The sequence below is a fragment of the Nannobrachium achirus genome (assembly GCF_963921795.1).
Source record: "Nannobrachium achirus genome assembly, chromosome: 11".
In the NCBI taxonomy this organism is placed as follows: Eukaryota; Metazoa; Chordata; class Actinopteri; order Myctophiformes; family Myctophidae; genus Nannobrachium; species Nannobrachium achirus.
This window is the reverse complement of record NC_137820.1, coordinates 52,563,343-52,581,457: the sequence shown is the minus strand read 5'-3', so window position 1 is coordinate 52,581,457 and position 18,115 is coordinate 52,563,343. Positions and strand designations below refer to the sequence as shown.

At 41.9% G+C, this 18,115-nt stretch overlaps 1 protein-coding gene across 1 annotated transcript in view; it reads left to right on the top strand.

The window, feature by feature from the left end:
- deaf1 (DEAF1 transcription factor) overlaps window positions 1–7,550 on the top strand; it is a gene marked incomplete at its 5' end in the record, with an annotated part of 41,455 nt that extends 33,905 nt beyond the window's left edge. The window contains 4 exons of the mRNA XM_080737173.1: window positions 2,701–2,963; window positions 3,424–3,549; window positions 6,921–7,010; window positions 7,422–7,550. Coding sequence (XP_080593299.1) covers window positions 2,701–2,963; window positions 3,424–3,549; window positions 6,921–7,010; window positions 7,422–7,523 — 581 coding nt within the window. The 3' untranslated portion in view covers window positions 7,524–7,550. The remainder of the gene's footprint in view (window positions 1–2,700; window positions 2,964–3,423; window positions 3,550–6,920; window positions 7,011–7,421) is intronic.
- Between the last annotated feature and the right edge of the window lie 10,565 nt (window positions 7,551–18,115).

Here is an 18,115-nt window from a genome sequence, read left to right as displayed (position 1 = left end):
CACACACACACACACACACACACACACACACACACACACACACACACACACACACACACACACACACACACACACACACACACACACACACACACACACACACACACACACATGCACAGGCTGTTCCTAGTCTTGTTAGTGATGCTGAGTGGGTTTGTCCCCAAAAAGACTTTACCACATCATTTATCATTTAACTGTAACTGTAGCCATAAGTTCTTAAATAAGCTTCCTTGTCTTGAGGGCTGAGTAAATGGCAAAATCCCTTAAGCGTAAATTCTACTAATATTTAACTTCTGGACCTTTCGTCTTCTAGTTATGGCAGGCAAAACTCTTAGGGCCCCATTTTGTCCAGCCTTACCCCTTATCCCTAAACTCTTTTGCCATTTTTACTATTTTTAAAATCATTTTTAAATAGTTGTTCTACAAGCTCACAATGTGTCGATATAGATTTTCTATTTTGAGTTATTTAAAATGTTTCTCAAAATAGTACAAAAAGACAAAGAAGTTTAGGGGTAAGGCATGGACAAAAATGTAGCTGCTAATCTCTGTCCAGTCAATGGGAGCAGAAAAGGGGGGGCTTGCAACTCTACTTTTTTCTTTGGACAGTCAATGGGAGCACACATACATTAGGCACCGTGCATTAGGCTGCTCCTTTTTTCTGGTCCCACGGTATGACTGTAAATGAGTTTGAGCCTTAAACCAAATGTCAAGTTGACATGTCCCCGGGTGGAGAGGCTCCTGCAGTGGATGCAAGCTCCGGGTCATTGGGGCAGGTGTCTAAAGTGTACACGTAATTGTTGGAATAATGACATACCCACGCATTGATGTGCATACGCAATTGCACACTCTAGTGTAGACTACTCGTTTTGTGTAAGGTCTGGTTGCTCGGTACGTGTTTTAACTGTCAAGTCTACCCTTATATTTATTAGGAGCCACGAGGCTCCTGTGGTGGATGCGTGCCAGAGGCCAGCGTATTCCCCACGGGCCCCCCTAGCTCACCCAGTGCCTTTACTTTCCACTGAAGCAGAAATAGGCCACACACGCCTCATGTTCAGCCACCTGCTGCTGCAGCCATCACCCCAGTGAGAGAGAGAGGACGGGAGAGAGAAACCAGACAGATGCATATGCACGTTACGTACACATTGTGCACACATTCATTCATAGAGGCGACAAAAGGCATTTACGGCTTCTGATGTTTGCAAGTCGAAGTCGAAGTCGTGTTGTGGAAGAGTTGTTTGATGACATCATCAAAACACTGCTGTGCAATGTATTAAATAACTGTTATTGTACAGTTAAGTGCAGAATGATTCAGGCCTGACTAAAGATTGATTACTGTCAACAAACAAATACAGTAATAACAGCATGTGGTCTGTATTTTTCTAGGCCTGACAATGAAAATGTAATTTCTTGCGGCAGCAGAGCGCGGACGTTGGATTATAAATCAAACAGGATGACAAAGTGCAGGTCAGCTGCCACAGAGCGCACCTCCTCACATATTGAAGTGCTTGTTAATAAATGTTTTACATTCAATCTGAGAACTGCCAACAGTCACATTGAAATTAACTCAGCGTAACACCTTTCCTAGTTGAACAAAGGAAGAATCGCTTGTGCCCTACGATTAACCAATCATACATACAGTTTGCATTCTGTACACAAGAATAAAAAAACTGCGATTTGTTGACTTAACTTAATGACGTAGACACATTGAGTTGTTGGATAATGCCCTAACGCATGTGCTTTGGTATATAGTACAGTGTATGTGATTAGTTGGCAAGGCAAATCTAGGTTACTGCCAGTTGTTTCCTGCAGAGATGTGTGTGTGTGTGTGTGTGTGTGTGTGTGTGTGTGTGTGTGTGTGTGTGTGTGTGTGTGTGTGTGTGTGTGTGTGTGTGTGTGTGTGTGTGTGTGTGCGTGTGCGCTTGCGCGCGCGCTGTATAGGAGCAACTATTTGGCCTATTTTTCCTTTGCTCGCCCTTTCTTCCAACCCAGTTTCACAGAAATTGACATGAACAGTCGATGCAAGGACAACTTTGACAGACGGTGTTCTTTTTGGGCTCATTCTTTTTGATTTACTGAATGATGACATTCCTGCCAAGGATGTGCTTTATTCTCTACGAGTTGGTTGAACCACAGACAAGCATTGCCATCTTTAGAACTTACTCTTGTTAGTGGGGCTAAAATAAAATATTATTTTTGCAATGGGGGGAGGGGGGGGGGGGGGGGTGTATATTGTGTATTCACTGGGTGATGTAAATAAAGCATTCTGTTGCTTCTGAGTCTTTGTTCCAGTTAAATTCCAACTGAGGTGATGTTTGTTTTCACATCTTGACAGCCAATCAATGTTGATGTTATTCTGTACAGTACCTGTTTGTTTTTCTGCTACTTTGTGTCCGCTTGAATAACAGTTGTCTCCTTGATTCATCCAGCAAACAACAAATATCTATCTTTTTTCTATGGCCCATACAAAATCTGGCAGCTCACATGATCGGTAGCATATCTGTCTATCATTGTGTGAAAATCCCTCATTCTCCAACAGTGAGGCAACTATTTTTGCAAAAATAGCCGATCTACAAGTTCTGCTTGTTGTTGTTTTTTTAAGTGAAATTGAAATCTTTTTAAAATGTTCCAACTATAATGACATGGCCAAAATAAGGACATCAGGTTGAAAGTGGTTAATCCTCCCTCTCTCCCCACTCCCAGTGTTGACGGCACTGCCAGCCCTGGCCATGCCCCCCCAGGCAGTACAGGCCAAAGTGACCTCCCCGCCCCCCAGCCTGGTCAATGGGCTAGAGGTGTCCCAGGTGGGAGCCATGGGCGACAGTCAAAAGAACACTTGGCTTTACCTGGACGAGATGGCCAACACACTACTGAGCAACGTTCAACAGCTCAAGGCCCTCATCGAGCAGGCCAAGCAGCAAGCTGCCCAATCAGGGCAGGACAAAGGTCATGTGACCAGGAAGGAGGTGAGTGGACCGGCTGCTATGGTTGCAGAGGCTGCACTCTGGCTCAGCTATACTAGTGAAAACTGTGTGCACAGTAAAAACTAGAAAAGTCATTATATAATCAGGTTGCACTTGTCGTTTTCTTTAGCATAACAAAGTATAATAAATGACAACCACGTACAGGCTATTATAGCTACATAAAGTTCAAACTACGTCTATATATTATTTGGATATACGAACATCCCGCAGACTATCCTAAAATATCTTAAGTAAATTCTGTGCCACAAGAAATAAGTTTGAGAGCGTTTAAGAAGGTAAAAAAATACAGCGCTGAAGAGAGCAATGGCCGGTGTTTTATGTGTATAAAATCAGTTTTGATAACTTAATTAAAAAAAATATATATAAATAGTTGTAGCCCAGCTTTGGGTTCGCAGATTTCATGCCAACTGTTTGTATATGTAATGTCTCTTGTCTCCTCCAGTGTCCACCTGGCCTTTCCTTCCAGAGCCAGATCTCATTTCAGCAGCCAGACGACCCAGAGCCCAAGAGGGGCTCAGAAATCGCTGAGGTCAAGGTTAACTTTCAAGGACAAGAGATCATCATCAATGTAGGTATAGCCAGATGGGACACACACACACACACACACACACACACACACACACACACTGGCCTCAAGGTGACGCTATAAAAGCCGCTTCATTTTTGACCTACAGTATAACTCTTCAACCGTAATCATTTTTTTCACACCCTGGATTCCTTGGCCACGCTAATTTCCACCTGGCGATCACGCAGCTTCAAGTACAAATCCGTCTCAAATGACAGATGTGTTCTCTGGTCCTGTGACCTTGAGAGAGCATTCTCTCTGTGAGTTAACTTGACAAGTACCGTACATTCTTGATTTCTTCCCGAGGTCGTAACTCCTGTCTTTGCGTTCTTGATATTGAGTAACACCGTCCCGTCATCCTAGGGAAAATTAAATATTTATTTGGAAAGAACAGAAATCCTCCCAGGGATGCAGTCCTGCCACCGTACATTTGAAAATACTTGGACATGGACTTAAGGGATAAGATTCAGTTTGAATCTCCCCCTTCCATTTTACAGCCATCACACAGTGTCATATTTACGGAGCCCCCTAGTGGCCACTGGAGGGGAAAAAAATATATAACGCTAATTCGTGGCCACGAATTAGTATTTCGTGGGCATGAATTAGTATTTCGTGGCCACGAATTAGTATTTCGTGGGCATGAATTAGTATTTCGTGGCCACCAATTACTATTTCGTGGGCATGAATTAGTATTTCGTGGCCACCAATTACTATTTCGTGGCCACCAATTACTATTTCGTGGCCACCAATTACTATTTCGTGGCCACCAATTACTACTTCATGGCCACCAATTACTATACTATTTCGTGGCCACCAATTAGTATTTCGTGGCCACCAATTAGTATTTCGTGGCCACCAATTACTATTTCGTGGCCACCAATTACTATTTTGTGGGCATGAATTAGTATTTCGTGGCCACCAATTACTATTTCGTGGCCACTAATTACTATTTCGTGGGTACGAATTAGTATTTCGTGGCCACCAATTACTATTTCGTGGCCACGAATTAGCATTATATATATTTTTTCCCTCCAGTGGCCACTGCGGGGCTCCGTACATATTCATAAACATTGAGTGCATGAGTAAATATTTTTTTCTATAATTGAATATGAATAATAAAGGTAAGATAAATATGTGTGTGGTCTGCACAACAGCCTCTTCTCAATCTGTTCCTGTGTGTCGGTACAAATAAAAATAAAAAAAAGACAAAGAAAAGATGTTGTGTGCCTGCTCTGCTCAGCAGCGCCCCTCCTTTAACGTGTGTGTGTGTGTGTGTGTGGTCAGCAGAGGTATTGACAGGCTACAGACATAGTCTGCCGGACACCCACACACGTAGCCGGCCATGGACATAGCTGTTTATAGGGAGCCGGTTTCACCGCTCCAAAAATATATACTATCAGTAGGTCTACATAGGAAGGTATTCTGCATTAAGGTAAAATCCACATGGTAAATCCACGTAGGAAAGTAGTGCAACATAAAGAAAAGTAGTCTATCTTAAAGGAAAGTGTTCCAGACCAGTGTGGCAGGCCATTGTTCAGGCCTTGTGTAACTGTCTGACAGAATAAATATATTGCACTCAATGAGCTGCTATTCTGTAAAAAAAAATACAAATAAATAATAATCCCAGCACAGGAGGGCAATCATTTTGTGTACAAGCCTGTCAAGATCAGCTGGGAAATCGTCTTTGCTCACCCCTTTGTATAAGTATTTTGAGGTATTTTATGTAACAAATTTGCAAATTTGCAGGTAATTGCTGGCCTTATTATTTATACACGTTGTTGCCACCTTTTAACTTGCCATAGTTCTATTATTAATAATAAGTAGACTGGCAGGCCGTTAGCCAGCCTACTCGGGTAGCACACAAATCGGTAATGATGCAAATTGGGATTACATGCCCACCTGTCTGCATAATCCCTTTACCTGATGTAGTCATGATACTCACATGCCACCAGAGTTATTCCTGGTACAGACAGACACAGGTTTCGTGAATGAATACTGTCGATAGATAGATAGATAAATGATAGCAATAGTAACATCATCCTTATTTGCCTCATGTAATAAACTTAAGCCAAATATATATAAAACTGTGTGTACTATTACTTTAAGTAAGCTTAAATTCTCAGGGAGAACAGAACAAAGGACTGCACAAATAAACAATTACAAAGGCTTTCCTGTACAGCCCACAGCTGGCAGGACTCTACCAGATGACTAGGGATGGGACGATAAGCGATATTATCGTTTATCGTGATGATAAACACGATAAACGTATCGTGGAGATTTAATGTATCGTGATATCGTCCTCCGTCATGTACTGGGTTCAATTCACCTTTTATTTGCTGAGCTGTATATCCGGTATCACTTAAACCCTCTATAATTTGTAAACGTTACTTAATTGGTAATAGACGTACTTGATACAGTCTTATGCCGTCTTTTTTCACACTATCGATTATCTTTGCCAAAAAATAACCGGTCTACAAGCTCACAACACGTCGCGTTGCCACGCGTTGTGAGCTTGTAAATCTGCTATTTTTTGGCAAATGTTCCACAGCCGCCCCAGTTTAATGGATTTAATCGCGATAATATCGTAAATCTCGATTTCTTTTGTCACAATAATCGTGATATGACATTTTAATATCATCCCATCCCTACAGCGAGGCTGCATTCTATTCACACCCCGTTTGCTCTGTGTGGGCCGCTATTATGTAAAGTAGGTCCCAATTTTGAATTGGTTCTTTTCCTCTCAAAGGGTAAATCTGTCAGCGTGACTTAAAATATCTCTGCCTCCAACACATAAACAATATGGAAGGATACATGGGAACAAACAACCTTGAAGCTGGTTGACGTTTAACATCGGATAACTAGTGTGTGTGTGTGTGTGTGGGAAGCGGTTGGAGCAGAGGAGCATGGATATAGCGGACACATTGACACGTCCTGTCCCTTAGTTGTCCCTGGAGCCTGTCTTTTGTCTTGATGTATCAGAGGCTAGAGCAGTGACAGCTATAGTGTCACTGCAGTAGGAACTATCTACTGTAGCATGATTTATGTGTGATCTTATCAAAGGAAATGCTTGAAGCATAATGTATTATTCTGTCATTGGGTGGTGTCGCTCACCATAAATGACAGATTTTTAAGCTTGCAATGCAACACAGCGACATGGCAGTGCAATAAACTATAAATTAGACATTATGGGTGGCACACGTGTGACCTTGTGTTTGTCATTTGGCATCATTAGCCGAGTATGTGTTGTTTTATAATATATCTATGGTGATCCCGGAGGTTGTTTCAGGAGCTCTGTGTGTGGATTATCTTCTTCCCGGAGGGTTGGATGATATATTAAGTTAAAATATTCATACACTCCTACATTCACTTCACAGCAAATGTGCGTAAACTGCGGGCGGGTGGCCATGAGTGAATGCACAGGCTGTCACAAGGTCAACTACTGCTCTACCTTCTGCCAGAGGAAGGTAAGACATCATTATCCTTCAGAAGACACCTCATTATTGCCTTAGGGTTTGGTTTGGCAGCAATTTTTATTGATTGATTGATTATCTTCATTTTCTTTTTCAAGCAAATCATCACATACACACGCACATGTCCACATAAACATGCTATGCTATTGTCCATGCTAGGGCTATGCTATTGTCCATAAATCGTATTTGCTTTTTTAAATTGCTTCTACACAATTCCCTTTTCAGTATACGCATGCACACGTGAGTGAAATACAATGAAACATAAAGATTTACTTTACTGACGCACTGCTTGATTCTGTACCTTATGTGGGTGGTTGTCTCACTCAGCTGATCACCATTGTTTTGCAGTACAATATTGTATTTCCCCAGACCCCAGCTCATTCCAGTGGTTTGTTGTCCCTGCAGGACTGGAAGGAGCACCAGCACTGTTGCCAGACTGGAGGAAGTATGACGCTCCAGGAAGAAGTGCCCTTATCAACCATAGACATAGAAAAAGTCAAGGTCTAGTTGGCACACAGACATAATTCCCCAGAGCAACACTGGTCTTTATAACTGCAACAACAAACACTGTCTGGAAAACAGGAAAACACAGACTTGAAGTCAAAGTCTATTGGACATGCATGGTTTAACACACCAACGCCACTCTTTACATGGGGAAGAACACTCACTGGGTTGAGGTGTAGGGCACAGCCTGCTGTTCAACACTTTAACACTGTTCTTAATTATGGGGGAAAGGTATGAAACAGACTATCCGGGAAGGGATGGAACCTGGAGTCGGCTCTGTGCACACAGGAGGGCTGAAGTTGGCTGGTTTGTCATTGCCCTGGAGCGTGTGCCCCATGATAACAACAGTATCACTGTGTTAACTCCTACCTAGAAAAGAAAATACTTTACCCAGTCAATGTGTCAACAGAGTTTTCAATTGTTTGAGACGGAAAATGTGTACATATTAGTTAGACCAAAGGCATAACAGCATTATTTGATGATGTTTTTCCTTTTCCCCCTGGTTCATATGGGAAACTAATTAAATCTTTTGGCACTTTTAGTTAAATGAGGGGCAAAGTTTGGATTGTTTATGAAACAATGTTTTACCTGGCTGATTGTGAACTTCGGGAAGAGTCCCTTAGCTGTCAAGACTTAACATTTTAGCTGGGCTGCAGGCAAAACGGAATAGTTTAATTTAAATACTTAGTAGAATAGTAGAATATGTGCTAAAGCAGTGCAGTAGAACTATGGATTAACATCATTGGTTAGATGCCAGTAATAAAAACTGGAGAAGCAGCTATGACCCAGAGAAATAATATTCATTTAATATATTCAATAGTTCAATGATATGACCGAGACATTAGCTTTCAGAAAGAAATGACCTATCATTATATTTTTATTTACACATTTGTCCACTAATCCTTAATCCAGGGCTAGTCATTAAATTAAATCATTAAAGGGACTAGAATTGAATATTTCATCCTAGTTTTAGACTAAATTAAGTGTTTGTAAATAGTACTGTATCACTCATGCAGAGTTCATCTTCCTTCCCATTGAAAATGCAGTAAACTATTTACAAATAAATGGAACTCCTAATCATCAGCAATAGACTGTGCATAACTTTACTTCCCCTTTCCAGAGGGTGGCATACCCATTTCCTGTTCACGATCAGTTTTGTAGCTACCTCATTGTCCACTGCGGTTCATTGGAGTGACATTGCATCATCGCTGCCACCATATTTTATGGGTAGAGCCCATATACTGTAAAAAATGGACGGTGGGAACCCATTGGTTTCTATGCGGCGAAAATTAAGCTTTTTGCCCTTGTATGGGTGTCGCCATCATTGTTTTAATGTGGGTACCAGGAATGCTATTGGCTGCCAACGGTCACGTGCAATCGCAGGGATACATGGGACATTGTCTTGAGCTTGCCGAAAATAAAGCATGCGAAGAAGAACCATCACAAGCCTATGATCACAAGCCCCTCCTATAGCATACCCTGCTTTAAGATCACTTATAACATAAATTGGACCATATTTTCACAAAACGCATGTCATGGTGATTGAAACAAGGCTTTAAACTAGCGACAGGAACCATAAAGTATTTATGACAATGTTTATTAAGGTAAGAACATCAAATGTAAAAGTTCCGGGGAAATTAATGGAATCTTATGGAGAACCTGTTGCTTTTGCTACCAGAACAGCGCAACTAGCGGCCAATCCTAGGAACTTTTAGTTCAGTTGAGTTTTTTCTTCATTTTAAATCCGGACAACTGGCCCCCTGGGAGAGCCATACCTCCTAAGCATGTATGCCCCATGTATGTCTATTGAAGCAGGAGGTCTCTCCAGTATTAAGATAATCATAAGAGAACAAAGGGGTTCTACAACGCGCCTCAGCCTACACGGCTAGTCTGGTGCATCACAGGAGCAGGGACAGATGTATGCAGAAGAGAGAGACACTGGAGCAGCTCAGACAGGTCTAACCTTTTATTCAGGTGCCAGTACTGAAAAAGTTGACTAATGTTTCAATGCTAATGCATCTTCATCAGAGTCATGATGCATTAGAATCGAAGCGTTAGTCAACTTTTTCTATACTGTCACCTGAATAAAAGGTTAGAACTGTCTGAGCTGCTCCAGTGACTCACTGAATTCTCAACCAATTAGTTTGGTTTGTTAGAAATGTCAGACATGTAGTTATGTCATGATATAGGATATGTGGTTAAATAAATCATTTGGGTTTTCATAACAATATGTAATCTTGCATAGTAACAGTAATGGTTATATTATAAGACATTTTAGTTATAGGTACTTCTATAAACCCAGACAGTTCTTGCAGTGGAGTTATGGCAAGCTTTCTCACATAATATGGGGGTGGTGTTGACTTGCGGCTCCACTGGCCAATCCAGTGTCTTCCTATGTTATGTTTGTTTCATATGGTCATTTAAGGCCATGTTGTTATTTAATGGAGTGTACATTAGAGCAGGGGTTCCCAAACCTTTTTGTCTCAGGGCACCCTATAAATATTTTTTTTAATCCGAGGCACCCCTACATTATAATTTTCACTTCCAGCACCTTATATTTATAGCATATCGTCGTTGTCGGGTGGAAACCTTGTGTCCAAAACCGTTCGTTTTGTATTTATCATCTATAAAATGTACTAAACTTGTGAAAACAGCAGATCTACAAGCACACATCGCGAGGCGTTGTGTGCTTGTAGATCGGCTGTGTTCACTAGTTTTGTGCGACAGTCTTGTATGATGAAGCAGGGCTTTGCTTTGCCAAAAGACGTACACATTTGAAACTTGGAGATACAAGGTTTCTGCCCGACAGTGACGATATTTTAGTGATTATGTTGCGAGGAAAACTTGAGATAATAGCCATTTTGGTTAGAACTGACTGAAAATAACTTTGTACTTCAAGTTTAAAATGATACTAAATATTTTTTTCAAGTGTCCAAATAAATTCCAAATATTATCAAATTATCTCGCGGCACCCCTGGACTGCCGTCACGGCACCCCAGGGTGCCCCGTCACCCACTTTGAAAACCCCTGCATTAGAGAGATTATGTAGGCTTTTCTCAGCCGTGATTAGAGGGCCATGTGCCCGTGGTGATAGGAAGCTGCTCTGTTATGAGTAATTTCCTCTCCGTTTCTTGTCAAGGGATTCTGACCTCCACCACAACCAGGGACGTGCTGGCCATTGGGAAAAGCGGGACAACTCCTGAACGGCCGCTTCATTCCCAGCCGGTCCAGGCCGGCCATTAGGAAAAACATTAAAAATATTTTTTTTCGCAAAGCAAAGCCCTGCTTCATCATACAAGGCTGTTGCACAAAAGTAGTGAAAACAGCAGATCTACAAGCACACAACGCCTCGCGGTGCGAGGCGTTGTGTGCTTGTAGATCGGCTGTTTTCACTAGTTTAAATCATTTTTTAAATGATAAATACAAAACAAACGGTTTTGGACATACAAGGTTTCCACCCGACAATGACGAAGTATAACTCATGTACAGTAATTGGCCCACTGGCTTGTCACTTGTCATGATCTGAAATGGAAAATCTTTGAGTAGCAGCAGCAGCGCTATAGAGAGAGATTTCTCTCTATAGCGCGCAATGAAGGCCTCCTTTTTCCCGGGCTGAATCAGGGGCCCAGCACGTCCCCGACCACAACTTAAGTAATAGTGCAGATGTCAGAAAATGAGTTGGGGGTAATTTAAGCAGTTCATCAACTGAGCCACATGTCAAGAGTTGTTAACTGAGGAAGTGATTTTGTAAAATATATAATCTAAAAAGCCAGATGAAGTATTGACAGCTTTCTGTCGATTCTTTTACAAAGTCACCGTTGTACATTTATAGTTCCCAGTCAGTAAATTTATAGTTCGCAATAAAAGAGCTGTCGGAAGAAGATTCATTCTGTAGATTAGTTTGATCAATACTGTTCCAATGACCCCCAAGAGGGTATTCATCTTCACCTCATTGTCCTTGTTGGATAGAACTTCTTGGTGCAGTACTTACTGTGTATCCTGTGTGCCTTGCCTTATTCTCTCAAGGCAGACAACTATTCCACAATCTTTGAATGCTACATCGAGTCTGTAACTACGGCCCCTGAAAGCGGTTACAGATGTGGTGCGTTTCCGCTCAAGAAAATATATTTTTAAATACATTTTTGAATGTCCTTTTCTGCTAAGCAGCAAGCTAGATATACTGTATGCTTCGACTGAAGTCATTTACTGTAGGACATGGACACGCACAGTTGTGTGTGTGTGTTTGGCACGCACAACCTCACACATTATATGCTGTATCGATATGGATATATAGATATACTAGATATACAGTATAGGCTACCGTACTGTACCAGTAAGACACCATAAGGGCGAGAAGCAACCTCGGGCGAGGTCGTGCTGAAACAACAGAGACTGACACAATATGTCCATAAATGGGCATTACCAAATATGGGTTTAATATTGATGACATCAGGGATCTCCATACATCGGCATGAAAGGGACAAGGACTTTGTAAGTGTGACGACTCGCATCACGACAACCGCACTGCTTATCATGAGACTGACACAATATGTCCATTCCCAGATATAGGCTTAATATTGATGACATCATGGATCTTATTCTTGGCCATATATTGAGCGTAGGCCTACATGAGCATAGACCATGTATGGGCATTCCCAGATATGGGCTTAACCCTTTCAGTGCCCAGAATCACCACTAGAGGGCGCCCAATGGCCATAGAATCCACCATAGACATACGCTGTATATGCACAAGCGTGCGCAGCCATGACGCGCCTGAACACTTTCCTTTGTGCATGAACAGGAACAGGATGAAGTTAGCTTGAAGTTAGCTATTGGCTACCAAGCATTTTAGAAGCCCTATTTTCGGCGATTTAGCCGTGATTAAACCTTGCACACCTCATGGATATGCATGGAACAGAGAAAATGAGCTCTAAAGATCCTGGATTGCATTGGAGTGGATGACAAATATCGGCGGCGCGACGCTCTCGCGGGCCGTGTAAACAGATGACGGCCGGCGGCCCGGCTCGAAAATTTAGCCCGGTGCTTCGGTCAGGGCTCCAGACTAACTTTATCACAGGTAGCACTGGTGCCACCTACATTTTCATTAGGTAGCACCACCAGAAATTAGGTAGCACCATCTTTTTCTTTGTATAGCGTATTAGCGTGGTATTAATACATAGCTTTATTATGCTGATGACAGTTGTGTTCATTTCCATACCATAAGGTTGCCTTGTAATGATTGACAATGACCCAAACTTGATATTTGCTAAATATTTTAATCTGAACTTTAGGTTTCTCTGCATGAGCAGCAGTAGTTGACAAAATGGGTCAGCACCAAGGCTGTGTGATATTAGGAAAGCCTTTGATATTCAATATAATGTTGTTGAATACCCTGATAACAATATGTCTCATGATAAGTAAAAAAAAAGCTGTAGCCTAGTTTTTATGTATTTTTGCTTCAAGTTAATATTTGCAAACTAAAGACATTAATTCAAGAAATTTACGAATATCTAGGCTAACAAAGGCAATATAGAACTATGACTTTCAAATTGCACAACGTAGACTAAATGCAATAGGCCTGCTTTCATGCAGGATGGAAAAATAAAATTGTCCTTATGGTTTTGGAGTGAGATACTGGGAAGTGAGCTGCTTGATCAACAGAAAACGTTCACTTAAGTTGGAGACACACACACACACACACACACACACACACACAGAACACACGCTACACCAACAGACAGAAAAGTTTACAGGTGCCATTAATTTGAGCTAATTGTCTATGAAGTGAAAAGCGCATTTTGGGCAATGAGGAACTTAAACGAGCCACAGCTGTTTTCGCACGTAACAGTAGGTTAATGTAACCAACGGTGGAAACATCCACGAGCGATTGCTAATCAATAGCTAATCTAATAGCAAACAAACAACCCACAGCCCTGTGGTTATTATCCAGTTCGAGATGACAACAGAAAAAGCATGGTTATACAAAGAAAGGTTAGTATACAGTATGTGTGATATCTATCCAAGGTGAGCGAGAGAGAGAGAGAATCTGTCTGTGTGTGTGGCTCGACCACTGGACCGACCAACACTAGAGTGTGTGTACTGTGTGAGTGTGTGTGTATGTGAGTGAAAGAGAGAGAAGGGGAGGGGCGGAGCAGGCAGGCAGTCAGGGACAGGGAGAGAGAGAGACGGAGCGAGAGAGAGAGAAGAGGCGTCAGGCGATCCTCGATTGAGGATTTTCTTTTTTCTTTCTTTTTTTTTTCAGGTCGCACCAGCGCGACCTGGTTAAATTTTAACTCGCACTTTTTGAAATTAGGTCGTATGCAACCTAATAGGTCGTACCCTGGAGCCCTGGCTTCGGTAAGGCCTCTGGATGTTTTTTTTAATTTTTTATAAAAAGCCGAACTAGTTCGGGATTGGCACCCCGAACGTTAATAAGGTCAGTTCGGGATAGGCACAATAAGAGTTAATATTGATGACATTAGGGATCTTGGGCATATATGGAGTGTGACATGAGTCGTCACGCGCGGATGGACAGACATGATCAGGTTTTCATACTAAATGCGACCCGTGGTCGCAATGAACTCATACACACACACACACACACACACACACATACATAGCATAATTGCACTGTTTTGTATAATCTATGGATTTTCTCTCACAGATGCTCTGTAATGGTGCCCCTGACAGCCAACCCATTCCAACTAGACACAGGTGTCCCAGCAGAAGAAAATGCCTTGTTAACTCATCTGAAAGGAGTGGGCCTTTTGGAGCCATTTGGGATCTAGCAGTCATTCTGACGGAGACCCAGGATTTTGCTGGGGTTTGTGTGCTTTGACGTGGCTCAGAATGAAAGCAACCCCCACCACTTTTCTCTGAGTACACTCTACACTCCCCTGCTGGCTGCAGAAATAGAAAAGCTCAAATTGCAAGCTGCACACACCGGGAGAAAGTGTGTGTGTGTGTGTGTGTGTGTGTGTGTGTGTGTGTGTGTGTGTGTGTGTGTGTGTGTGTGTGTGTGTGTGTGTGTGTGTGTGTGTGTGTGTGTGTGTGTGTGTGTGTGTGTGTGTGTGTGTGTGTGTGTGTGTGTGTGCGTACGTGCGTGCGTTTCATTCTTTCACTAACCTGAGGCACAAGTGTTCACCAGAGGTGTAGTAGATGCAATTAAGTCTCTTTTGTATGCCTTTAAGACGACAGATTATAACATGATTCCTCTGAGCAACCAGGAAAAGGCAATCGCCAGTAACAAAAACACCTACTTATGAACAAAGGGTGGACTTTTATTGATTTCTTTGTGATAAGAAAAAACTCACAGCATGGGTGATTAATTGCAACATGTGTAAAGATTAAACTAAGTAATAGGCTCATCAGTGATTGGAAATTTAAGGGGAAAAAGATAGGTTGAGAAATAATCTATGTAATTAGAAGTAGAGCAAGCAATTTGAACCCATTTCTTTATTTTACCTTTTTTTAAAGCAGCATGAACTCCAGAAACTGAGCCTCAAGGATGAAATAAGCAGTGTATCGCACTGAACACCTGATTCCATCAGCTCTAGGTAAACTCTTAGATCCAAATTACAATTATGGAATTACATCATTTTTATGACAGCACTAGATAAGAAATGCCAACATAAGATTGACTTGAGAGAGATCAACCAGGTGCTCAATGGAGATAGCCTTAGTTAAAAACTTACATTGGTGCTTCTAGGATTAAAGGGAACCAAAACTTGAAAAAGAGGAGAGATCCGAGTACTACAGTGAAGTTTGACTTCACAGTACAGAATGTAGGTCACTAATGATTAACATCTAAAACCTCAAAATATTCAGACTTTACTTACTATTTGCATCCAGCCACTATCTGCTTGGACCTGGCAATTAGAATCCCTTTGACTTTAGACTGAAATGTAACCAGCCAAACAATTTCAATGTGTGATGCCTTGGTGCTCTGTCCAGCTGCTGATCAACTTAGTAAACATAGTTTAATTTTAGTTAACTTAGAGTAGGCTATAATTATGCTCTGGAGAGTGACCCCAGTTAGGAAGGTGTCTTGGGGTATATACATGGTCCTCACACTTTTCTACCCGTTGTATGTATTCTACGTAAGGACAGCGAATGGACCAAAGGTCAGAGGTGTCCAGTAGGTAGGACTATCACGTGTTTCATAGGCAGGGGTGTCGCACCAAATTCTGGGCCCCGGGTACAAGGATTCACTGTGGGGGCCCCTGTGCTTTAACTATTGAAAAATAGCAGATATACAAGCTCACAGCGCGGCACCAAGTGCCGCGCTGCGAGCTTGTAGATCTGCTATTTTTGGAAAAATCATGAAAATCTTTGAATATTTCAAATATTTTTGAAAAACCTATGTTTCGATGTCAGTGGAGCTCAAACCTTTTCATGTGCAGGACCCCCAAAATGATGTATTTGGCCACGGACCCCCATCTCAAAATATATAGTTCCAGGGACCCCCCAGAAGCAAAACTTGAGTTACAAATGTTCGCTTAAAAAATACATAAATATTCAAAAATATGTACACATTTTCACGACTTTTCAAAAATAGCAGATCTACAAGCTTGCAGCGCGGCACTCGGTGCCGCGCTGTGAGCTTGTATATCTGCTATTTTTCAATAGCTAAAGTATATATAAAGTATATAATTAAGGCCCCTCCACCACCTTGGGCCCTAGTAACTCAGTCCCACTTTCCTACCCCTTGTGACGCCCCTGTTCATAGGCATGAATATCATTATGTAATTTGTGAACCTAAAATGATAATGCCCAAATTGAAAAGCTTTTTTTTTTTTTTCGCGCTGCCAAAGTAAAAGATTTGTAGTACAGCTGTCTAGGTTGATTTCAGGTGATTCATTATGTTTTCTGAGCCTTTTATTATTCGTATTTCTCCTGGTGCTCTGTTGATTCTCGTGGATGGTCATTTGGCCGTGCACTGTATCTCGCATTGTGAGCTTGTAGATCTGCTGTTTTTGGCATGAGACACCGGCACACAACTAAGTATACTGTAGCACCACAAAAGGTCTTTCAACCATAAGCCAATTACAGTATTAATGACTTCATTGGTGCATGAACAGGGTGAAGCAGGTGTTTTCTGATAATGCCGGCCGACACATTAGTGAAGGATCATTTAAGGGAGCTGAGGGCATTTTATTGCAGTATTTACATTTACATGGGCAGTGTTTGAGACTGCAATTACACATTTGCTACCTCAGTGAACTGGCAGCTTGAGCAGCCAACCGCAGGTCACGTGTTTGTCCCAAAAGATCTATCGCTGGAATATTTGATTTGCTTTGGTCTTGTCATTTAAGATTCAGAACCTCCAATTATCCATGCTTGGTTTTGCTCGAGACTATTTTAAGTGTGTGTGCATGCGTGCGTGCGTGCGTGCGTGCGTGTGCGTGTTGCTATTTAATACTGTATGTCTGTCTGCTTGAATCCATTTCTGCCTCATCTCACCTGCCTTGTCTATCTCATTTTGTGCGTGTGCACTTGGGTGCTGTCGCTTGCATTTATTGGTGCTCTGACATATACACTGTTGGCACTCGCTCTGGTAGTCTGTGGACTATGGTGAGGGACTTGAAGGAGCTTTAACTGGGCGTCTTTTGGCAGGCAGTCCAAGCTTTCAGGCTCTTTGATTCTAATGAGGCATGACACGCAAAGGTCTTCTTTAAACACTTAATAATCCCTACCTTATAAGGTGCAGTGTGGCAAGGATAGCCGATCTACAAGCTCACAAAGCTCTGTGGTGCAACCTCTTGTGTAGATGCTGGCTATTTTTGGAGATGTTCCAAACCAAATTATTTTAACTTCCGTCTATAATAACATGCCCAAAATAGGATGAAAGTGGTTAACAGAGCCTCCACTCGTGTTTTCCACCCATCTCTGTCATAATTTGACTTTACATCAGGCTACCATTCTTGAAAAAGACATCAAAGCCATAGGTTATTTTCAGGACCATACTGTAGTAGCTGTAATGCAGTAGCCATAGTGCACCTGAGAGCCGAAACTTGAAATAACTTTAAGAGGGTCCAAATTACAGTCTCTCTCAGAGGAGAGTAGAGGTTAATCCGAAACTCGGTTTATTTTTGGAAAGTGACACCATTGTGTGATGAAGTATACATTACGTTTTTTATTCTGGTTTCTCCTGGAGGGCAAAGTGGTCATTGGTACTATATTGTTACTGTCGGGCAGAAACCTCGTACCTCGTTTTTTCGTTAGTAAAGCCCTGCTTCATCATACAAGGCCGTCGCACAAAACTAGTGGAAACAGCAGATCTACAAGCACACAATGCCTCGAGGCGTTGTGTGCATGTAGATCGGCTGTTTTCACTAGTTTAGTTCATTTTTTAAATTATAAATACAAAACGAACGCTTTTGGACATACAAGGTTTCCACCCGACAACGACGATATTGTACATTTATATAGGCCTAGGCATTACATTCAAACACTGATGGCGGTGGAAACCATGCAAGACATCAACCTGCTCATTGGGAGCAGTTAGGGGCAGTGTCTTGCTCAAGGACACTTTGACACAAACCCAGGCGGAGCCGGGGACTGAACCGGGATTGAACCGGATTTTTTCATGAATC